We start from the raw sequence: 24,997 nt of genomic DNA on the forward strand, positions 1-24,997 counted from the left end.
TGCAACCAAATTTGTACATGGTGCTTCCTGTTACAAATTCTGGATAAAACACCTTAAATAGCACATTCATTTCTCTCAACTATATAACCACTATGTATCAGGAGATAAGAGGAACAGTACTTCTTTGGTTTTGGTCATGGTCTCTGCTATTATACTGGCTGCTCCAGGATCATCTGTGACGGGAATGAAAGGACGAGACGAGGCTGCAGATGCAGAGGGAGTCACAGCAGAGGGGGTCACGGCATCTTCTGTAGAAGCCACCTAGTCAAACATAACAATGGGAATGTAATAAGCAGAGCACATGCCGGATTATGAAAAACCGAAGAAAAATAAATAAATATTTGGCAGCCATATCTAGAGAAAACACTTCAGGACTCATCTATTTTTAATACTCAAAAAAGTCATCACTGAGAAAGAAGTTACCAATCAAAATGCAAGCTGAACTTTTGGGAGGGGCAGTGGGGGGGACTGTCGGGTTGTTGTTTTTTCCAACAGTAGTTTTATACCAGAATTCTTCCCTGGTGTCCTGCTATAAGATAAATGCTGAGAAAGGTATTTAAAATGAAATCTTAATATGCAGAAATTCAAAAATATCAATTTTAGGGCTGACGTAGTCACTTAGAAGGATCAGCTGCTTATTTTGTCAGCTATTGTGCGATCATCTCAGACAATTATTTTTAAGGTTCCCGCATGAATTGCAAACAAATTGATACAAAATAAAATAAAATAAAATGTCACATCTGTGATGTGAAGCTAAAGAACGGTTTACTACTGAACTTCTTCTAGAAACACATCAGTGATATAGCCCACACTGTAGAGGTATCTGGCTAACGCTCTGATCTGGAAAATGATCTACCTCAACTCTCCTATCTTGCCAAGGTGTTGGACTCACTCTCTCCTCTACATCTATCACAAGCACGTTTTCTTCCCCACTAGGACCACTCCCAGCAGAAGCAAGATCTGGAGGTGGTGCAGGAGATGAAGACAAACATTCCACCGGTGCAATCATGCTTGCAGGCATTAATGCTCCAACCACAGCATCCCTAAACAAAAAATAAAATATTCAGCATATTGTCATATCACTTGCTTTGTTAATTACATTTTAGAGAAACATTACAGTTTATCCAGTACTAAAATTCACAATGAACCATTATAATCCAAGCATTCCCAAGAGATGCTACAACAGAAGAATACAAACTTGTAAAAATACAATAACCAAAACAGATCACCTCCAAAGCATGAAGGCAATAAAATGGCTTCAAACAATAAAGCAGTAGCTTAAATTAGTGAGCACATCTTTGTTTGACCTGCTTTGTCCAGAGTTGCACGGTTTCAAATGTGTTGTTTAAAAAGAAAAGCTGACACCTGTCCTGTTAATAAGCGTTCTGACACCATAAACAAAGTATGGGCTAATGAATCCACCCACTGATCTACAATGGTTTGGCAGTGGTGAGTGGATTGTAATGCAAATACATTGCAGACAAAATGTATCCAATAAGAAGGCTCCAAAAGACTTCCAAAATAATTCTAGATTACATATTTATGTGGTTTTATTGGTGAAATTATTTTCTTCTGCACCAACAGTGTCAAGAAAACTTGTGGGGGAATGCCCCTCCCCAAAGTTGCTAAGCTGTTGGCTGATTCTACAGTAGTAGGGCAAACTCTCCTGGGAGAGGAGGTGTGGCTTCCTATCCTTCCTCTTTCTCATAGGTGATAGGGAGCTAGTTTCAAAGGCCTTTCCTTGACCCAATCATAATGGCATTACGTAAGCATTATCCTATATGAACTCTGTCAACTATATGTATACTGTCAACTGTCCTGTGAGCTTGTAAAGTTAATAAACACAGTCCTCCTGGGGGCAGGGTAGAATTCATTCAGGCTTATTCTGCCTCTTCTACTAGTCGCCCATCAGGAGCACTGCTGGCAGACATCCCTGTGTATGGCTGACTTCTTTAACTTCTCTAAGACTATTTGCTATCCTAATTACTTGTGACTACATAAACTATCAGCCTTCTCATTTCGTGACTCTAACAAAAACTGATTCCAATACTCAAAACAATGCTGATAGTAAAAGAAACAACATTTAATCACACAGCTTTAAGCATAGGCTCACCTGGCATACATGATCTGTAAAGCCGTCAAGATATGAGATAAGGCTTGCTGTTTGGCAAGGTTGCCATCTAGTGACAAGAGGATCTTGGCAAGTGAAGGCCGGCTAGGTTTGGAGTTGTTTGCACCACTGATTTTATTATTAACAGCAGAAGAATCGGCATCTGATGGGACGCCTACAAGTATGAAAGGTTCTCCATTAGAAGGAATTTATACACAAAATTCTCAGTGACAAAAAAGAACAATCCCAATTGCACACCAAGTTTAGCTCACAACCTATTTGTACCAAATAGCAATACACAGGTACACACTAGATAGAAACACACATCAAAATATTTGCTCCTTCATTCTCTATTCATAATTCCCTCCTTCTTCTATCCCCTCTTCAGGTAGGCTCTTCTTTTTCTCCTCCTCCTTTGATTGCCTCTCATTATCTAAGACCCTTTTCTTTCCTCAAACACAGCAATTTCTTTGCTCAACTTCTACTACTACTTATGTATGTTTTAAAAGAAAGAAACATCAGTCTAACATTACCTAAATAGGATGCACCTAAAGGGTCTCTTGCGGTTTGAAAAAGAACTGGTTCATGTACAGATGGTGTGGCTACATCCATTGTTGTCCAAGCCACACTATGGGAAGATCCGCAGGCAACCCGAGTGATTTTCTGTCCCTCTAAACCCTGCACCAGGGTGGGCTTCCTGTTGACTGTAGTGGTCCCATTACCTTGTTGACCATGATCGTTATCACCCCAAGCATAAACCTGTCAATAAATCAAATAATTATGGACACCAGTCATCTCGGTCAGTTTCTCATATATATCAAACTCAAAATAACTGAGACAACGTACTACCCAAGCAATAACACATGTAGAATCTTGCTCTGAACCAAATTATGTACTTATGTGTCCCACTGAAATTAATTAATTTTCCTTGCTCAAATTACTAAGATAAACAATTTTTTCAGATTGCAGCATCAATATTTTAAATGTGTAAGCTTTCTATGTTTTAATTCAATGCCGAACATGCAGTACAGGAAGGAGTATCATTCAATAAACAAGTTACAATTTTTCCATGTCCATCTATATGAACTAAAACTAATCAATTGCACAACGGCCTTTGGTTCATTTTCTATTTCATCAAACTAAATAAAAATAATCTAAAATGTGCTAAATCCTATTTTTAATTCTCCCCTACCTCTTATATCCATATAATTAATGGGACTTAATAGTCTCACTTAGGATAATGGCCAATATAGTAAAATTTTTGAAATGTAAGGAAGGAATGATTTCCTGTACATTTTACCTAAGAAAAGAATAAGACTATGTTGGAAAATGCCCTATACTGCCATTAGGAAGTTCATATATGTCACTAACATCAAAAAGGAAAAATAGTTAATTCTGACTAGGGTTTTAAGGGGATCATTGCTATGTTTGGTGCTACTGATTAGTAGGAGCTCAACATTTAGTCTTGAATAAGTCATGGGAACTGAATCCTATTATTATAGTGAGTCTTACTCCTGGGTGATGGTCTTCAGAGCAAGGTACAGTGGTGCCTCGACTTACGAACTTAACTGGTTCTGGACCTCCGGTCATAATTTGAAATGGTCATAAGTCGAAGCACCACTTCCCATAGGAATGCACTGAAATGCAATTAATCCATTCTGGCCGGTCGCAAGTAGAAGCAACATTTTGTGGCCGGAGCTGGTTGTAACTCGAAATGGTTATGTGTCGGGACTTTTGTAAGTCGAGGCACCATTGTAATAAATTTTTCTTACCTGCCCTGTGTCAGTGACTGCTAGGCAATGGAGTGCCCCTACGGCAACATGCACAATCTTCTTCCCTCTCAGACCTTCTACGACTTGGGGTTTCCGCACATGAACATCCGTACCATGTCCTAGCCTAAAATAGTCTCCTTTACCCCTGAAGACAAAACATGTTATTGTGAATTCAGAACTCTGGTCTGACCATTTGGAACAAACAACCTGACACAGTACGAATGATTTTTTCTTGCACTGGAGTGCCAAACAGCTGGATATGGTGATTCTTCCATACACTGTACAGCAGTGGTCCCCAACCTTGGGCCTCCAAATGTTCTTGGACTTCAACTCCCAGAAATCCTGGCTAGCAGAGGTGGTGCTGAGGGCTTCTGGGAGTTGTAGTCCAAGAACATCTGGAGGCCCAAGGTTGGTGACCACTGCTGTACAGAGCAATTTTCTCTCCCTCCCCAGACCTCACCTCTGCTAATCCTTGTCATCTCCCCCGCACTGCATTAAAGGAAATGAGAAAAAGGAGAGAGGTACACCTCCTTACATATTAGTCAGCCACAGAAGGAGAGTACGTTCAAACATCATCCTTCTACACCCAGACCTCGATTTGGCCTAGGTGCTCCTGATCCTTAATTTACAGATTTTCTTAAAAAAAAAAAATCCATGTAGATTCATTTTGAATTGAGCAGGCTAAACAAAGATGAGGAGCTTCATGGCACAGTGATTAAACTGCAGCACTGCAATGAAGACTCTGATTGTGACCTGCGTTCAATCCCAGGCTCAGGTAGCCAGCTCAAAGTTGACTCAGCCTTCCATCCTTCTGAGGTCAGTAAACTGAGTACTCAGCTCACTGAGGGCATGGGGCAATGTATACCCTGCATAATTAAATTATAAACTGTCCAGAGAGTGCTTTAAGTGTTATGGGGCAGTATATAAGCAGAAAAATTTCCTGTTTTCCAATGTAAAGCTGATGTAGCAATGTACTACAAAGTGAATGACTACAACACACAAAGAGCCCCACTAGATCAGACCAAAGGACTCTCTAGTTCAGCATTCTGATCAAAAAATGACCACTCAGAAGCCTCTTCGGAACCCCACAAGCAGGACATAAAAACAGCAGCAGCCTCATGTTCACCTTCCCTAGTATTTGATAGACAAATATACACTGCCCTCAATACTGGAGGTAACAAACATAGCCATCATTAACTGCTGAATTTTGTCTGATCCTTTTTTTAAAGTGGTCTAAGCTGGTGATTCCAGCTGTAGATTCCTTCCTATATTTATGGAGCTCTGGAAAGAAGCAGTTTTGAAGTACAACAAATCATTTGTTCAGTTATGAAATTGTTATTTATTTATTCTACTTCAAAATAGTTTAAAACTGAAATACAAACTTTATGATTTTTTAGAAAGGAGACTAGAAAAATCAATAAAGCTAGTGAAACTTCAGGCATTAAACATAACCTTTATTTTTGCACAGAACAGACTGGCTAATACCTCTTGCCTAATTATGCTGGCATAACACAATATAATTTCCAGAGGCAAACAATGTAAAGAAGTCAACAATAGGCATTACTTGTTGCACACTGAGTTGTGTGACTCGGCATGCAACTGATAATGTCTATGCTGATTTCTTAACCTGGGCCAGATGGCCTCTAGACCTTGTGCCATTTGGATAGATGCAAGAAGATTGGGACAGTTAACCTAACCAGATGCAGCTGCTGTTATTTCTGACCCTCTGTGGCTGCAATTTTAATCAGTTCTGTCAAGCAACATGAACATCCAGCCCTCCTTCCAACTTGGCTGATCCTAGCAAATGTTTACAATTAATTAAACACGACATACCAGGTCCATACCACCCCAGATTTTGTGAGAGCCAAAGAGAACTGAGCTCCACACTCAATCTGGCAGACACCCTGGCCATTCAGCCTTTCAATGTTCTGAGGAATGTTGCATCCTTCACTTCCACCTCGGCCCAGTTTGCCAAAGTCGCCATCTCCCCAGGAAAACACTAGCCCTAGGGAAAAAAAGACTTGCATGAAAGACTGTAACCACCGTAAAGCTTTAAATGTTACTTTGAGAAGAACACTCCTTACCTTCATCTGTTAAAGCCAGAGTCTGAGCGTCTCTGCTTCCGCAAGCCACTTGAATGACCCTATGGCCAAGGAGCACTTTAACCTGGAAGACATAGAAGATATGGCCTGAGTTTCATCAATGTCAAGCTTAATAAAATGTGTTCATTTAAAAGATGTTGTCTCTGAACTTTTTAGCTCAGAAGTCAATTTGTCACAATGAGGAAGTTCAACAAAAAAAGTGATACTGAGGCTACCAAAAGATGCACATAACCCTTATTTCAGCTCTCAAGAACAGCGGTTGAAAAGGAAAAAGAAGGAATGCTAACCAGGCACTTTGGTTTATGAATCAGGGTCACCCTAAGCAGATGTCTACTGAGAAATGACAACGCTATTTTTTTTGATCCAATTAATCTGAGTAACATGTTTGAAGAACAGTACACTGTTCTCACACACACACACACACACACATCCTTAACCCCACTGTATGTGGAGAGCCTGAGATACAGACCATTATTTGAAAAAGCCACCCCTCTGTCACCTCTTGTACAAGGGCATTTTGGCTATGCTGCTAACTTCTATCATCCTTCAGCAACTATGTGACCTTAAACTATGTGACCTTTATACATAGTGGTAATGTATACAAACGTTACCATCTTTGGTTTAAGTTGTGTAGTATTATCTCCATGTCCCAGCCGGCCATATTCACCAAGCCCCCATGTATACAATTCACCACTGGAGGTGATGGCAGCACTATGAGAACTGCCACAAGCAATGTCACGGATACGTTTTGTTTTCAGTGCTTCAATCAATCTTGGCTTATCACAGTTCCTGGAAACAGAAGAAAACATGGATCCCTAAATGAAATATTTCTGTTCCATGACTATTTACTTAAAAAAAAAAGCAAGCAACCCCTTGAAAAGTGGCGCAATGCCTTGAGAAAAATATAACTTAAATTCTCTACTGACTGAACCTAATAAAAATGTTATTTTAGGTAACTCAAGAATAACAAATTGCATCTCCCACTATTAACTCTGTATTGTGCATATTTTATACCAACTACCAACTTCTTGCAGCTTGATCTGACAATTCTCTTCATACATAAATATGACGAGCCAACTGAAACAATGTCTGGCAAAAATCCAGAACCGAAGCAAAAGTGACATGCTTACATTCTACTGAAATGTCCAAGTTTCCCGTCGTCTCCTTCACCCCAGGAGAACACCTTCCCATCAACAGTTAAAGCCATAGCATGGCGGCCACCTGGAATGGATAAGAGTATGAAAAAGTGTACAAGGCAGAACCAACGTTAAAAAAACCCCAATCTAAACAGCACTAAGAAACTTCTCTGAACATCTAACTTGGTGCCAGGACATTCCCTGCCCTCATAACCATGAGAACCTGCCATCTGCAGTATTTTAATGTTGCTTAAAGGTAGGTTTCCACCTAACCAAAACCCAAGCAGTACATTTGTTTTTTCTCAGAGGAGAACAGAACCTCAACAATTGTTTGGAAGTTTCCAGACTAACACAGAAACATTATATTCAGTTCAGAGAATTAGGAAATAAAAAAAGGTTATACTGGCTCAAACTAAACCAAATTTTTATGCATTATGCACTTGACCAATTTTTTGACCCCTGGAAATTTCAAAAAGGAGGATGTACACAGGCAAACAGAAGTTGTTTGTTTCCCACACAGCAAATTCATTAAACATGTGTGACACCTTTGTATATGGGCACCTGGGAATCTTGACTTGACCAGGGCTTCCCATCCTGTGTGCAAATGTCTTGAAAGATTTTAGACTTATTAAAACAGATTGCATGCAGGATCTTGCACAGTGCAGAAAATAATAGTCTCCTGAAGTAGGAAAATCAAAGAAACCTGATATTACCCAAATTAATGCTGGAGGCATTCAACAACCATCTGTCTGATCTGCTTTGATCTGGATTCCTGCAATGAGCAGGGGGATGGACTCAATGGCCTTGTAGGCTCCTTCCAACTCAATTATTCTATGATTCTGAGATTCTAAGGTTATTGTTTTCTTGCTGTTGTCACTGTTTACATTTATACGAATCACTACTAGATAGTACTCAGTGCTCATAGTAGCCTGCTGCATTTCACTTTACAATCAATATCAAAATATGAATATTTATGTTCTATCCATTTCAGTCAATTTGATGTGTTACACTGGTTAATGAATTTTTTAGTAGCTTAATCCAGAACTAAAGCAAATTGCTTCAGTCACAAAAGAACCAAAGCTATAACAAGTGGAAAAAATATATACAGTGACTGATTCCTTGGTTTAAGCCGCCTAGAGTGGTCATTCAACTAGATAGGTGGGGTATAAATAAATAAACAAACAAACAAACGTGTAAACTACAGGAGGAATGTGGATATGATGCCCTTTGCCGCTGCGGGTTAAACCCCAGAAACCTCTGTGCTGCAAGGTCAAAAGACCTGCAGTTGTAAGATCAAATCCCCCATCGCTTGTCCCAGCTTCCGCCAACCTAGTGGTTCAAAAACATGTAAAATGCAAAAATGCTAATAGATACCGTATTTTTTGCACCATAAGACGGACTTTTTCCCCTCCAAAAGGGGGGTAGAAAGTCTGTGCATCTTATGGTGCGAAGGTGGTGACTTCGCCCCCACTGGCCCCGTGGGGGGGAGCGTCGCAAGGGTCCGAGGGAGCCTTCCAGGACCCTTGCGATGCTCCACCCCCCCCCCACGGGGCCAGCGCAGGCGAAATTGCCAGCTTCCAGGTGGGGGGAACGTTGCAAGGGTCCTGGAAGCTCACTCAGACCCTTGCGACACTCCTCCCACCGGCAAAATCGCCAGTTTCTGGGAGTGTTTTGAGGCTTCCCAAGCCTCAAAACACTCCCAGAAGCTGGCGATTTTACCCCCCCTGGCCCCGTGGGGGGGTGGGGGTAGCGTGGCAAGGGTCCAAGGGAGCCTCCCAGGACCCTTGCCAGGCTGCCCCCACCTCCCCACGGGGCCAGCCCTGGCGAAATCGCCAGGTTCTGGGAGTGTTTGGAGGCTTGGGGAGCCTCCAAACACTCCCAGAAGCTGGCAATTTTACCCCCCCTGGCCCCGTGGGGGGGTGGGGGTAGCGTGGCAAGGGTCCAAGGGAGCCTCCCAGGACCCTTGCCAGGCTGCCCCCACCCCCCCCCACGGGGCCAGCCCTGGCGAAATCGCCAGCTCCCAGGACCTTTTTAGAGGCTGGAAAGCTTCTCCAAAGGTCCTGGAAGGTTGCTATTTCGCCCATGCTGGCCCTGTGGGGGTGGGGGTGGGAGTAGCGTGGCAAGGGTCTGGAAGGCCCCCTCAGACTCTTGCCACGCTACCCCCCCACGGGGCCAGCGCAGGCAAAATCGCCAGCTCCCAGGACCTTTTGAGAGGCTAGAAAGCTTCTCAAAAGGTCCTGGAAGGTCGCTATTTCGCCCATGCTGGCCCCGTGGGGGGGTAGCATGGCAAGGGTCTGGAAGGCCCCCTCGGACCCTTGCCATGCTACCCCCAGCCCCCCACGGGTCCGGGGGAGGCAAAATCGCCACCTTCTGGGGCTCTTTTGAAGCTTCCCAAGCCTTAAAAGAGCCCAGAAGGTGGCGATTTTGCCCCCTCTGGCCTTCAGGGGGTCTGGGTGAGCCTCCAAAGGGTCCTAGGTTGTGTTCCATAAGACAGACCTCTCCATAAGGCTCACCAATTTTTAGGAGAAGAAAACAGATTTTTTTCCCTGTTTTCTTCTCCTAAAAATTTGGTGCGTCTTATGGAGAGGTGCGTCTTATGGAGCGAAAAATACGGTAAATAGGTACCACCACGGTGGGAAGGTAATGGCGTGCCGTGTCTAGTCGCGCTGGCCACATGACCACGCAAGATTGTCTTCGGACAAACGCTAGCTCTATGGGTTGGAAACGGAGATGAGCACCACCCCCTAGAGTCAGACACGACTGGACAAATTGTCAAAGGGAACCTTTACCTTTACCTTACCAAGTTAGGCTGTTGGATAGCGTAGTCTGAAGGACATGAAGGACAGCTCCCAAAGAAACCACTTTAACTGGAGATGGTACAAGAGATCTCCTGCATGGAGTCTCCATGAGCTCTAAGTCTTCTCAGATAAGAGGTCCGTTCAAGTCCCCTTGAAACTATGTTGACAATTATGTGACATTCCTCAGTTTTCTACAGTGTCAATTGATTTAAGTACACTAGATCAGAGAGAGTAGCCCACAAAGGCTAGTTTCCAAGATCAGATACAGTACGCCATCTTTGTACAGCCATGACCCTGTTCAGTGTATTATGCACAAACGGAGCAAGAACTAACTTGTATACTTCTCAGTGAAAAAGAGAATTTTTTTAAAGATTATATGAAATGGACTAGAAACAAGGAGACAATACAGAAATACCCAGCTTGGCTTAATATACATATTGAAAAAAGTACAAAACTGATACCTGAATGAACAGCAACTTTCTTGACTACGTAATTACTGAGAGCAGTAATCTGCCGAGGAATAGGTACAGTTCCACTTGACAGGCCTAATCCCAGTCTTCCATTAGTGGCTTCTCCACAAGCATACACTTTACCTTCCACAGTCACTATAACACAGGATATACTTGGAGTTCCATTACTGAGAAATGAACACAGCTAAAAATAACTTTTCACTTTAGTTATTAGCAACATTTCAACTAAATCTTGACTTACAGCAAACCTCCCAGAGCTTTCCGGTTATAAACTACTCTGAGGTAGTTTATCAGCACTCCTTCTGGTGGGGCTCTGAGACGGTGCAGCTTGTTGAAGGCTATTAAGGCCGCTGAGCGTTCATCAGGCTCACACACTCTGGTTAACCTTGAGTTGGCCCCTCTCATGGGATGCACAGTGAGAATTCAAACTCCTGACTCTGGCCAGGTGTTCCAACTCACTGAGCTATACCAGTGCTTTACAAAACCTCTTACACTTTGGTGAACCTACACAATTAAAAAAAAAATCTTCCTTACCTGCAAAAAGACTTTTGGATCCACCAGCTACTTGCACTACATTCAAGGCAGAAAGAGTCTCAGAAAAAGAAGGAACCTTTATCTGTAAAATGTAAATGAGACAAAATATACTTATTAAATCAATTCAGAGCATGTGGCTAGCAAAAAGCAAAAAAAAAAAAAAATTAAAAAAAATTAAATGCCCTTAACAGCTGCTAGAATAGATTTACTTTTTAAAAAAATCTAGAATACACACATTTGTAAATAGGCTGGTTTCTTGGACAATAAACAATGAAAATTTGCCTCAAGTTTGCTTTCAGTTCTGAATGCCACTATTAGTCAAAACCAAGAATGCAGAGTATTCTCTCTGATTCCCTGGCTTTTTTTTTTTTTACTTTGTAATGCTATTTTTTCATTTGGTTTTATTATTATTTCTTAATTCAAAATTTTTTAAAAAATAATTTGAAACATATAGCCTCAGAACAGAACATCTAAATTCCTGCTATATCTGTTTTTCTGACAGAATTCCAAAATTCATCATACTAATCAGGAGTTTAACAACCACACAAGTACTTCTGTAGTTCAAATCACTGAGTCACTGGGTTCACATTTTTCAAATAGCAGCCTCCAAAGCCACAGGACAAACTACTTTTCATAGATGGGGATTTTAAAAACACCCAGTGATATGGCACAGGGAAAACATCAACAATCCTGCCACTTACGCCCAAGTTCTTTGTTGCACCTAAAATACTTTTTCCGGATCTTAATCATAATCTTCTGATTATCGCGTGATGCTTATTTGAATATTCTTATTCATAAGCTTTCCGTTTACAAAACAAGTGCTCCTGCGTCTCATCAAAAGCTGCCTTTATGTCTTTCCCAGGTTAAAAAAAAACTTATTTCCTTGTCATCAGACAATATATTTAGGTTTAGTGGATTGTTTGGGGGAATGGTATATTCTCTCTGGTTCAGACATGTGCAAATTATTTTTAGCTAGACAGTCACAAGAGTCACTTCAGGACAACTGTTGTCTAATCACTGTAGAAATGATATGCCAATAAAAGAACGTTCTCACTACAAGTTCCAATTTTACAGTTTTTAAATGAGAGGTGCCAGTGGACGTCTATCCATATTTATTGCACTATGTAGTACTGTGTTTGCTATTTTCTCTGCCTTGGACCTTACCCTTGCAGATAATTAGATTTTTGAACAGGGGTGGTATCGTTTCCACCCAAATGAAGCTGCTACTGAGATGCAAAATTCACTGCAACTGCAACCATAAGATGGGGGTTCAGAAGTCTAAATCCTCAAGCAAAGTGAGCAGTCACCATAACTCGCACTATTACCTGTGCTCCTTGCTCCCAACATATGCTCATCTCTTATTCTAAAGACAAAGAACTTATCATTGTCATACTTTTAAAAAAATCAAATACCTTTGATCCTTTTAATCCTCCCAGTTGGTCTTTATCATTCAGCCCCCAAACAAAAACTTTGGTTTTTATTGTAGCTGCTGACTCCAGGCCTGAAGTCTTCTTTCTAATGAGGCTGTATATGCAAAAGAACGCGTTAGCCTGGAAAACCTTATATGGGGACTTTTCCTAGGATCTATGTTCATGATACCTACACCACATTTCCCCCTTTTTTCATGAATGACAGGCATGCTGGGACAGACTTATGAAGGGAACTAGAATTCATTATATTGGAACTTAAACATGCTTCGACTGATGGTCTAAAAGACCAAAGTCATGTTATATAGTTTCAGACCATCTAGTTCTTCCTTTTACTTTGTACAAGCTGTACAAATTATTTAGAAATGTCAGGCTACCAACGAGATGTGTAAATTCTAAAAAATAAGACCAAATAAGATTTGCCAGCATAAAAATCTATTTATTAAAAAATACTACCATTTCCCCAAAAATAAGACCTAACCTGAAAATAAGCCCTAGTATGATTTTTCAGGATGCTCGTAAAATAAGCCCAAAATAAGCCCTAGTGAAGTGAAACCCCACCCTCCACCACTGTGCAGCAACCAGAAGATGACATGACTGTGTTTGAATAAATGTAGATTGTTGTACATGGGGGGGGGGGAATCCCCTGAAAATAAGCCATAATGTGCTTTTGAGAGCAAAAATTAATATAGGACCTGGTCTTGTTTTCGGGGAAAACACGGTAGAGAAAGCAAAAGTGAGTATCAGTTGAAAACTATAATATTTTTGTCATAAAATAATCATTTAGGAAAGATACTTGTAGCTGCCTTGTAATAACAGTGAGCACTGCATAGAATACAGGAAAGTCAGATGTCAGAGAACTTCTACCTCTGAATGGAATGCAGAGGTGAGAACTAAGGCTAAAGTAAGACTACTCAGGGAGCCAGAAACAAGTGGGTAGAACAAAAAAATGGATAAGTAAATATCAGCAAATCTTCCACTTTATAGCAAAGAATCCAAACTAAAACTGTATAGGAGACTGGCTTTGGCTATTCTATAATCCTTGTGAACCTTTATATGGGAGGTCATATAAAGAGCTTGGCTTTTGTTTTGTCTTGTCTTTTTACATGCATAAAGAAGAGGTACTCAGGTAATTACAACTAATTCAAGGGATGTAGAACCTGTTTCCCCAAAAATAAGACCTAACCTGAAAATAAGCCCTAGTATGATTTTTCAGGATGCTCGTAATATAAACCCTACTCCAAAAATAAGCCCCAGTGAAGTGAAACCCTGCCCTACAGCCTTGTGCAGCAACCCGAAGATAGCATAGATTACATGACTGTATTTGAATAAATGTAGATTGTTGTACACGAAAAAAATAAAATAAAGCATCCCCTGAAGATAAGCTCTAATGGGTTTTTTTGGAGCAAAAATTTATGTAAGACCCAGTCTCAATTTCGGGGAAACACGGTAATCCTTGTGCTTTTGAAGGAATGAATCAAAATAGTCTTTGATTCTGTCCTACAACACCTTCCTCTTCATGCATGCCTTCCAGCCCATTCCTTATTACCTATTTTTCTTTCCCTTTTAATTCTATAACTCCAGTGAGTTCAGAAACTCACATGAAACAGACTATGATACGCTTTTATAAAAGGCACTCAGCATATTCTGTTGAGAAAATAAAATGGAGAATGTTTCATACAAAGTATCTTGAATTCTGACTTTGTTGACCCAACAAAACAGTGAATTTTTGCAGCATACCCAAGCATTACAGTTAGAGCCAGGATTTTAAGAATTGTTTTCATATGCATACCTCCCTGTGTTAGCTTTATCATCATCATCTTCTTCATTATCAGAAGCAAGAAAAGGAACGGCAGCCAAGTCTTCATCCTCTGCCCGGATACGCCCCAATATGCTGAGACCATGTATTTTGCAATCTATTCCAGAACTCCTACACTGCTTTATAGCAATCTCAATATATCTGTGATACTAGAAAATAGAAGTGATTATGTTCCTATAGTTTTGGTTCTTGGTGTATTCAATAAAAGGAAAAGTAAGAAACATAAGATTGGGCTGCTTAGTTTGATTCTATAGCTAAAGCTTTTTTTGCCAACCCCATTTTCTCCTCTTTTGCACTCTTTCACATATTCAAAGAAAAAAAAACCCACATGAACAGCAAGTAGTAAATTTTTCAGAGGTAAAAAAAAACATTTTGGTATTGTGAAATCTAAAGGCACAGAATTTTTTTTAATGAAAACAAGCTGGTGCTTAAAAAACAATTTTGACCTTGAAGCTAATTAGGGAATACATTTCCCACTCAAAATTACTAGCCAAGGATTACTAATAGAGATTGTGGCGGACAGTCAGTCAATTTAGAGCTCTAGTGCAGAAGCCTATAACAGGACAGGAGGGGTGGAGGCAACAGAACTGGGTGAGACAGAGAAGCAGTTAGGGCGAGGATTGAGAAGTGACAAAGATAATTGTCCAATCCTGTAGAAAACTTTACCCCTTACATAGTTTCTAACCTTCACAGCATAGCTGACTATGTGGAAGACAGGAAAAAAAATCACACTATGTTTTAATTAACATGGATGAATACACAACCACATGACAGAAACGTTTATCACCCGAAATCTTTAAATCTAAACAGGTTTTTTTCCCCTTTCAATGTATTTAAAATACTGTATGAATAGTTATTTCTCATTGTTCTTTATATTTAACAAAGAATTACTGTTTATTGTCAAATTCACTTAGGCTATTTTTGTGAGCAGAACACCCCTCCTGAATCTGTTAGTTCTTAAAATCTGGTATCCCTAATGACACTGAAAAAATAGTAATTCAAAGGGAAAAAAAAACAAAAAGAAATCCTGTACTTAGTTATGTAAGTGGAAGGAAAACAGCACAACATCCAGTTGCTTCTCTCTGGTATTTAATAAGTCACTGCTGAAATACATAAGGGCTTATGAGCCCACTGGATCAGCAAACAGTTGTAAGTCACAGCAGGAACTCATAAATTGCCAGGTAGAAGCCATTGAAAGTGCGCTCCTTGCCTACTGCACATATTAACTAAGCAACAAGATTTTGGACACTCTGTGGATAAATTATTTGCACCTCCTTTAGATCCTGTACATTCCAGGCATTCAAACATGAAGATGCAAAGCAGGACTGAAAAAATGCTTCATTTGATTTTTTTTTAAGTTGCATTAGATAAACAGCTATTCATATTGAAAACTCCTACAAAATCGGAAAAGTACATATCTTCTTTAGGTAAAAGACAAATATTTGCAAACACCTACCTCTGTGCAGTCACCAAGAAGAGGAACTGTTGTATCTGTAGGATTAATATTGATTGTTTTCAACTCTATGAGGTTGTTTAAAGAATTTCCACCTGTAGAACAATTTTAGAAAAAACATGTTTAAATGTAAACTTCAGAACTTTTCAGTGCTATAATACTGTGGATAAATAAAACAAATATTTAATTAAAATTGAGGAAAATTTTTCCTTAACACTGAAAGTCCCATACCTGAAACCACAACCAAAGAAGGCATGTAGCTGCTGTCTGCCGGATCCACTATCATTTTCAGTCTGTGTACAAGGACATCAGGGAAAATCTCCAGACGTATCCAATGCTAGAAAATTTTGATTTCATTCAGTTATCTATTCATTCCTTCTATTGATATCCCAACTTTCCTCCAATGAGCTCAAGGCAGTATCCATGGCTCTCCTCCTCCATGTTTAACCTCAACATAAACCTTGGATCAGGAGGCAAGGCTTTGAGCTTCAAGACTCAGTGGGGAATACCAAGTTTCCCCAAAAATAAGACCTAAACTGAAAATAAGCCCTAGTATGATTTTTCAGGATGCTCGTAATACAAGCCCTATCCCCAAAATAAGCCCTAGTTAAGTGAAATCCTGTCTTCCACTATTGTGCAGCAACCAGAAGTTTACATGACTGTATCTGAATAAATGTAGATGGTGGACATGGAAAAAAAATCCCCTGAAAATACGCCCTAATGCTTTTTTTGCAGCAAAAAAATAATATAAGACCCTGTCTTATTTTTGGAAAAAACTCTGTAGAACCCAAGTCTTTTGAGTCCCTGTTCAAATCTTAATTACAACAATTACTCTCACTAACAGAACAACTATATATAATAAACAGTACCTTGAATGCTCTGAAAATGTACTATTATATATTGATGCGATCCTACTTTGTTTAATTCAAGAAATGCAAATGCTTAACTATATTTAAAAACTATATTTTAAAAAAATCTACAGCTACATATATACTTCGAACAAACAGTAATAAGCAGAAGGTGATATAAAAAGGGAAGTTTGCAAACTATTTTTTAAACTTGCCTTTCCTTGGGAACCAGAAGACTGCCAACACTGTTCACCTCCGTCAATCAAACGTGAAGCCTGATTCACAGATGATGATACATTCAGGTTTTTAACAATTCTTGACCAATCATCCAGTAGCATTCCTCGCTGGCTGCTGTGACGCCTCTTCAGCTGCTTTCCAGCACGACCACAAAACACAGGAGACTGACCTATTTATTGCAAAGAATTAACTGCTTCAGTTTTGAAAATCTTTATATTTAAATCCAGCACTACAATATCTTAAAGGCCATGGTGTAGCATTGGATCATCTCTGCAGCACTTTACCTTCTGAGTCGCATGTAGCTATTCTATTGTTCTGTGCATGAGGAAATGAAAAAGTTGGTGAGAAACAGGTGGTCTGGTAAAAGTTATTTGCCACAGTTGTGAAAAATGGATTACTAAAATCTTATTTATCACAAGCCAGGGAGGGGATGCAGCCCTCCAAGAATCCCTAGCTAACAGACATAATGGTGAGGAATGCTGAGAGTTGCAACACAACAACACATGGAGGGGTTCATCTTGCTACATGGTCTACAAAAATTAAATGGAACCAAATTATCTTAGAATTGAGATATTGTTAAATTATATTAAAATATACCTGGCTCATTTATTCTGCCAAAAGTGTGCCTTGTGTTGTGCTTCCTGGTTTTGAAACAGGTTTCACAGAAATCAAAGTCATCACAGTTTCTGCATTTAAACCTCGGACCATTGATGGGAAACATTTGGCAGCCATCACATCTAAATGTAAGAAAAATAAAATCACTGTATTACAGTCATGCCCCGCTTTACGATTGCCCCACATTACGATGATGTTTTTGCGATCGCAAAACGATGATCTGAATGGGCTTGTTTCGCTTTGCGATGATCGGTTCCCTGCTTCGGGAACTGATTCTTCGCAAAACGACGATTTTCCTCCAGCTGATTGGTGGTTTCAAAATGGCCACCAGGTAAATAAAATGGCTCCCCGCTGTTTTCTGGGATGGATTCCTCGCAAGACAGCCACCGAAAATGGCCGCCCTATGGAGGATCTTCGCTGCACGGTGAGTTTCCAGCCCATTGGAACACACTGAAGGGGTTTCAATGCGTTTCAGTGGGCTTTTTATTTTCGCATTACGACGTTTTCGTTCTACAGCAATTTCGCTGTAATGCAAGGCATCACTGTACTTACAATATTCCATTTGTAATGCCAAATACATAACAATTTTTTATTCTTCAGAGGATTCTAACTGACATGTTTGTGGGGGGAAATTCAAGCAAATTTTGTTATGTAAGCAAAAGGGTAGCTCTGGCATCCCTGGAATTGCAATGTCAATGATCCAGACATTTCTTTGTTCTATTACTACTATGTCTGGTGTGTTATGTTCAAGATGTCTATCAGTTTGGATTCGGAAATCCCACAAGAACTTGACGTCCTCATTTTCTGACACCTTCTCTACTTGAGGTTCCCATGGATTTTTGGAGGCTGACAAGTTATATTTTTTGCATAATGATCAGTGCACTAATTTTGCCACTCTATCATGTCTAACTTTGTAATCTGTTTGTGCACTCTTTGGATATTCACATATGAGTTGTGACACAGTTTCATCTTTTTCTTGGCAGAGCCGACATTTGCTGTTAGCACTAATTCCTTGGATCTTGGCTTTCATCACGCTGATTTGGAGTGCTTGTTCTTGTGTAGCAAAAATGAAGCCTTTGGCTTCTCTCTTAAGGGTACCCAGTTTTAGTCATCCCAAGCTGAATTATGATTACACTTCCCATCAATATTCCCAAGGTGTTGTCCATGTAGTGGTTTATTTTTCCAACTGTTTAATTTATTTTCAAATTGTTGTTTCTTATATTGAGCCTTTGTTTCTGTTGTTTTCAAAATATTCTCCATTTTCACTGCCTTAAGGAATTTTTCTCTGCTTGTACTGATATAATCATTTCGGCTTCTTTTTTCCTCCTCTACTACCTGCTGTATTTGCACTAATCCAGGGCCTATGATTTTGCGTGGTAACTATAATCTGTCCACATCACTTTTTTGATGAAGTGTGTGATGCATGTTCATTAGTTTCCGTGTTTTTTGATCCAATTCTTCTACGTAGTTTCTATGGACGGGAAAGAGCAGATACGGATTAAATGGTTTTCAATGCATTCCTATGGGAAATGCAGATTCAACATAAGAACTGTTCAACTTGAGAACCACCTTCCAATACGGATTAAGTTCTTAAGTAGAGACCCCACTGTAATTCATTCTGAGTCCAATCTATTATTCCAGCTGGGTATCTAATCACTGAAACAGCCCATGTGTTTATGGCTTTGATTTTATTTCCACCATTTAACTTTGATTTTAAGATTTTCCGCAGTCTTTTGATATATTCCATTTTTGGCAGTTCTTTAACGTTTGTGTGCACAATGTACAGTGGGGTCTCAACTTACAAACTTAATCTGTATTGGAAGGCAGTTTGTAAGTCGAAAAGTTTGTAGGTCGAATCTGCATTTCCCATAGGGATGCATTGAAAACCATTTAATCCGTATCTGCTCTTTTCCATCCATAGAAACTAATGGGAAACTAATGGGAAGCTGCTATTCCACCTTCTACCACTAGAGGGGGATATTTTCTTTTTTCTTAGGTCAAGAAAAGTTCAGGAAAGGAGGGGGGAGGCAGGGAACAGTTTTAAAAGCACTTTTGAAATCTTTTTTTTCAACGAAGCCAATTTTAAAGCATGTTTAACACAGAGACAGGAGTCTGGAAGTCACACCTTAGTCCAGTCTTTGCAAGCCAGAATGCCTGACCCACACAATTCTTCTGCAAAAACACAGACAGGCAGGATTCTGGAACTCACACCTTAGCCCAGTCTTTGCAAGCCAGAATGCCTGACCCACACAATTCTTCTGCAAAAACACAGACAGTCAGGATTCTGGAACTCACACCTTAGCCCAGTCTTTACAAGCCAGAATGCCTGACCCACACAGTTCTTCTGCAAAAACACAGACAAGCAGGATTTTGGAACTCACATCTTAGCCCAATCTTTACAAGCCAGAATGCCTGACCCACACAATTCTTCGGAGCCACTATCAGCGGTGGGGGGGGCTCCGAAATGCCTCCCATGGCGGCGGAGAAGCCCTGGAAGGCATCTCGGAGGTCCCCGCTGCCGCTGCTTCCCCTTGGAGACCCAGTCTACCAAGCCTTCCCCGGGCAGTAGACCAGGCCTCCCAGGGATTTGTATGTCGATTCTCCGTTCGGAAGTCGAAATGGAATTTTGCGGATGGAGAAGTGTGTAAGTCGAAAAGTGTGTAAGTTGAACCATTTGTAAGTCGAGACCCCACTGTAACATGCTTATAGTATTCCAAGATATTTATAATTTTCATCACTTGAGAGTGATTTTATAATATTGTCACTTTTAACTCTATTCCATCTAGTTTTTGGATCTTCCCATGGTGTACAGACAAAGGTGCACATTTGTCAATTCCACATTTCATTTGGCTATCTTCACTAAATATTTGCACTGTGTTTAGCAGTGATTCTATCTCTGTGGAACTTTTTCCATATAGTTTTAGGTTATCCATGTATAAGAGATGAATGATTTTTCCAATTGTTGTGAAATATGGTAGCCCAATCCAGTTTTATTTAAAATTATTGACATGGAGATTAGTAAAATGTTAAACTACACTGGTGACAAAGAATCCCCTTGAAATATTTCTCTTTTGACAGTAACTTCCCCAATTTCTTCACCATGGGCCATTAAGTTGCTTTTCCAGTTTTCCATGTTTTTCCTGAGGAACTGCTGGATGTTTTTACGAATCCCAAAAAAATTTACGCATGTTTTAATCCAGCTGTGTAACAATGAATCAAATGCTTTTTTATAGTCTATTCAGGCCATGTTAAGATTTGTTTTTCATCTTTTTGCATTCTTCAGTATCATTTTATCAATAAGCAGCTGATCTTTCACACCTCCTGAATTTTTAAAGTTCCCATTCTGTTCAGTTGGGTATAAGGAGCTACCAGTTAAGTAAATTATGTATTGATCTTGCAAGTACTCCTGTGAAGAGCTTGAACATTGTTGGAAGGCATGTAATTGGTCGATAATTACTGGGTTCATTGCCATTTTGATGATCTTTTAGTATCAGAAATGTGCAGCCTGTTGTCATCCACTTGATGATGATGATGATGATGATGATGATGATGATGATGATGATGATTGATGATGCAGCAAAAGGTACAAAATGCAAAAGAATGTAACACAAAAAATTATTAGTATTTTTTTAAAAAACTTACGTAACCCCTGGATGAATGCTGGGAACCAGTTCCATTTCTGATAGCAGTCCAGTCCAGTGAGATTGCTGAGGAAAGTCAACAATGACGTCCTTACCATTGGCACTAAAAGCTGTAACAGGATAAGATACAAAAGTTAAAGGTATCTGTAAGAGGAAACAGACACAAAGGGGAATGATTATCAGTAATTCTTGAGATATTACTTGATATTTATAAAATTTAATCACAACTTTGCTTTTAAGCCATTACTTTTTAATTTGCATAAGAAACCATAATTTGCTTAAAGCATAGGGACTTTAGTCCAGGGGTTGTCTAATACTTATCACATATTTCAAGCAAGAACAGTAGCCTACGCCTCAACATTTCACTCAGGAATAAGCAGAATAGCACTTTATTTTGAAAATAAAACTAAAACACTGAAAAGACATAAGTGAAACTTCATGTATCTGCATTGCTTTTTATTTCATATGTGTGATTCGCAAGTCATTTAAACCTTCAAGTCAGGATTCCCCTGGACACAGGACGTAGAGTTCATATATCTGAGAATGCATACATTCATCCAATATAAGTGCAGGGAGAACCTCAATGTGTTTATTTTTATATTTTGATCCAACCCAATACCTCTACTACATTACAACAACTTTATTGGTAAAGAACATGCATTTCTAAGACCTTCTAAGTACTTAAATAAATAAAACTCTGCTAGCCTACAGTGACAAATACTGAGCAAATATTTTGCATCACTCTTCTCCAAACAGGGTCAACATCTATTACTGACCACAACCCATTCAACCATTATTTTCTTTCCAGAATATTAAATACCTTTAACAACTCCCACACTCCTATGGGTGACAGATCCCCACTTGTACTTGGGTGTAGTTACAGAAGTTTTGACACGCACTTTGTCACCAATCTTTATGTGTGACGGAGAGCTCTGTGGCAGGAACCCTAGAAAACATCAAGAGCAACATCATTGAAGTGCTTGAATTCTGAATGGGCAGCAGATACATCAGAATAACAATTATTTAACTCACCAATAAGCTCCACATGGATATATCTGACCCAGTAAGTGCCACCTTTTTGTTGCCAGTCACACTGCACATTGAGATCATGCAGCCCATCACGGTCCAGCTTAATAACTTTGCCCACATCACCTTCACAAACCTCCTCATATGTTCTACAGCATCGAACCATCATCCCAACCTGGAAGCCAAAAACAGGGATCAGAACAATTGCTTCAGAGTGCAGTAGCAACCCACAACAGGACAGTGTTTCTTTCAATCTACACAGAAGCCTTCTCGTTTAAAAGAATTTGCAAACACTATAAGAAATCCAAATCATTGTATAACTTACAAAAGGCTCATCATTAAATTTTTCATGTGTGACGTCACTCAACATAGAAATCAATGCAAACCCAGACATTCTATTAGATTTTGTGAACCAGTGTGCTGTAGTACTCAAAAAGAACTTGAATAGATTAAAAGGGGCCTAGATAATGTAGAGAAAATGAAAAAAAAAACTATGTGAAGATCATGCATTGGTCTCTGCAGACTAAGTATTTTTCCACATCTCATCCAGTGCAGTTTGAACATTGTAGGGGTTAGCTTAATAAGGGAGAGCCTTGGCGCCAAGGTACATATACCATGAGGGCGGGGTCTGCACTAATGTACCTTTTTGCTACCACAGAAGCTCTAGAATGTTCTGGTGAGGCTTTGCGCATGCGTGGATTACCCATAATGTGAATCACAGAGGTCCATACATCTAAAGTATGGAGGATTTTCTCTTGAGGAGTAGATGGAGACAGGAAGAAAGATGGCAGGACCAAAGGTTGGGGTACATTGAACCAGGAAACAACCTTGGGTAGAAGGGAAATATATACAAAGAGTTTGAGTAAAATTGGCTAAAGTGAAGATATAGTGAGAACTTAAGGCTGCCAGCTCACTAGCACGTTGTGCTGATGTAATAGCCACAACGAACGCCATCTTAAAGGTGAGTAGCCTGAGATCAGTTGACCTAAGAGGCTCAAACCGGGTCCTTGTAAGCCGCTGGAGGACTAATGTCAGTGACCATTGAGGTGGTGGCGGACGTACATCAGGATACATGTGTGGCAGCCCCTTGAGGATGCGTTTAAGAGTAGGGTGTTTGAAAAACCTAGCTGCTGAAGAAGCTGGCAGCTGGTGGCTGATAAGCAACAATTGGGGAAAGGTAGACCTTTAGAGATGAAAGGGAAAGGCCCTTAGTTTTTAACTGTAACAAAAAACAAAGAACTATGCTAAGGGATTTATTGAAGGAAGTGATAAGGCAGTGGCAGATAACTGAAACTTTTCTCATTTATACATGTAAGCCTCTTGGTGGAAGGTTTCTTTGCTTGATGAGGTGTAGAAGGATGTTCATCAGGGAGGCAGACTCCTCTACGCTACCAGGTGAAAGGCAGGGAGATATGGGTGGAGAATTTGACCTTTGTGTTGTGTAAGCAGGTGAGACAGGCAGGGCAGGTGATGAATGTCAGACAATAGCTAGAGGAGAACCGGGAGCCACTGCTGCCATGGCCACCACGGGGCTATCAGCATAGCATTGGTCTTATCTTGCTGAAGATGGACTACGACCTTGTGAATGAGCGGGAATGGTGGAAACAGGTAAGTGAGTGACTTGGGCCAACAGCTTACTAATACGTCTCAACAGAAGCTTTTTCCGACTCCTGCGCAGGAACAGTAACGTTTGCACTTCCGGTTCTTTTGAGAGGCAAAGAGGTTGATGGAGGGTTTGCCCCAACAATTTGTACAGGGGGAGAAAAATGGATTGCTCTAGTTCCCACTTGTGGGATTCCTTGTGACTGAGAACAAGGTTGTTGTCTTGACCAGCTATGTGTATTGCCATTCCCATAGAGAGACACCATTCCCATAGGTCGACTGCAAGATAGAAGAGGCTTGGAAAATGAATGCCTCCTTGCTTGAGGATGTCATACATTGTGGTAGTGTTGTCCCATGGCTATCTGAACCACCTTGCCCTCAAGATGATTCTTGAAGGCTTTGCAGGATTTTATTACTGCTAGAAGTTCCAGCTTGTTGATATGGAGCAATGTCTCTCTTTGGGCATGAATCTGTAGGGATTGACAGGGTGCACCCCAGCCAGTGAGGCTTGCATCTGTGGTAACCTGGATTTGTGGGCGCAGGTGTTGAAAAGGTCACCCCATCATCAGGTTCTGACTGGAACGCCACCATATGAATTGGGTGGTGCGTTCTGAAGTGACTCACAGCAGGGTGTGTGGTGGATCTGTCATTGGGTTGTATGAGGCAAGAAACCCTGCCTGAAGTGACCGCATTTTGAGGTGAACATGGTGAACTACCGAGGTCATGATGTCATGGTGCCCAGAACACGTTAAACAGTTAGTGCAGTTACAAGCGCATGAGAGGTAAAGGAACAGAGTAAGGATACCAATTTGAGACATTTGTCTGTTGGAAGAAACGCCCAGGTGTGTTTGGAGTCCCAAACTGCTCCTATATAATGAACCAGTCTTTTGGCTTTAACTTTGATTTTTGGAGGTTTACTGTGAGGCCGAGATCCTGGAGGAGAACCAAAGTGAAGGAGATGTCTTTCAGAGCTTTTTGATGGGAGCAAGCTACAAGGAGCCAGTCGTCGATGTAGGGAAAGATGTGAATCTTCTGAAGCCTTAGGTATACTGCCACAGGGGCTATGCACTTGGTGAAAACCCTGGGAGCTGTGGCTAGTCCCAATGGAAGCCTTTTGAACTGATAGGCTTGGGTTCCAAATTGGAAATGTAGGAAGGGTCTGCGCGAGAGATGAATAGACACATGGAAGTAAGCATCTTTGAGATCTATGACTGCAAACCAGTCTTTTTTGCGGATGGAGGACAGACTCGAGGGTGATCATGTGGAATTTGGTGCTGATAATGTATTGATTCAATTCTCTGAGACTGAGGATGGGACGGATGCATCCGTCTTTTTTGGGGATGGTGAAATAGCGAGCGAGAGAAACGTTGTTTGTCTGATGTGGTGGTATTGGTTGTATGGCGGCTT

At 40.4% G+C, this 24,997-nt stretch overlaps 1 protein-coding gene across 4 annotated transcripts in view; it reads right to left on the reverse strand.

Moving 5' to 3' along the window:
* Positions 1–24,997, reverse strand: part of HERC2 (HECT and RLD domain containing E3 ubiquitin protein ligase 2) — a 129,662-nt gene that overhangs the window by 28,762 nt on the left and 75,903 nt on the right. For 3 of the 4 annotated variants that reach the window (XM_072994438.2, XM_072994437.2, XM_072994436.2), the window contains exons 49-68: positions 21,995–22,163; positions 21,783–21,908; positions 20,964–21,072; positions 17,304–17,443; positions 16,685–16,875; positions 15,853–15,958; positions 15,625–15,716; positions 14,142–14,317; positions 12,335–12,446; positions 10,923–11,004; positions 10,380–10,523; positions 7,115–7,205; positions 6,596–6,773; positions 5,967–6,048; positions 5,716–5,887; positions 3,883–4,027; positions 2,644–2,869; positions 2,114–2,285; positions 857–1,043; positions 121–261 (exon numbers count right to left, since the gene is read on the reverse strand). In XM_072994438.2, the coding sequence (XP_072850539.2) occupies positions 121–261; positions 857–1,043; positions 2,114–2,285; positions 2,644–2,869; positions 3,883–4,027; positions 5,716–5,887; positions 5,967–6,048; positions 6,596–6,773; positions 7,115–7,205; positions 10,380–10,523; positions 10,923–11,004; positions 12,335–12,446; positions 14,142–14,317; positions 15,625–15,716; positions 15,853–15,958; positions 16,685–16,875; positions 17,304–17,443; positions 20,964–21,072; positions 21,783–21,908; positions 21,995–22,163 (2,841 nt within the window). The remainder of the gene's footprint in view (positions 1–120; positions 262–856; positions 1,044–2,113; positions 2,286–2,643; positions 2,870–3,882; positions 4,028–5,715; positions 5,888–5,966; positions 6,049–6,595; positions 6,774–7,114; positions 7,206–10,379; positions 10,524–10,922; positions 11,005–12,334; positions 12,447–14,141; positions 14,318–15,624; positions 15,717–15,852; positions 15,959–16,684; positions 16,876–17,303; positions 17,444–20,963; positions 21,073–21,782; positions 21,909–21,994; positions 22,164–24,997) is intronic. The other variant, XM_072994439.2, reaches the window with a different exon arrangement.

This window comes from Pogona vitticeps, chromosome 3, assembly GCF_051106095.1.
Source record: "Pogona vitticeps strain Pit_001003342236 chromosome 3, PviZW2.1, whole genome shotgun sequence".
In the NCBI taxonomy this organism is placed as follows: Eukaryota; Metazoa; Chordata; class Lepidosauria; order Squamata; family Agamidae; genus Pogona; species Pogona vitticeps.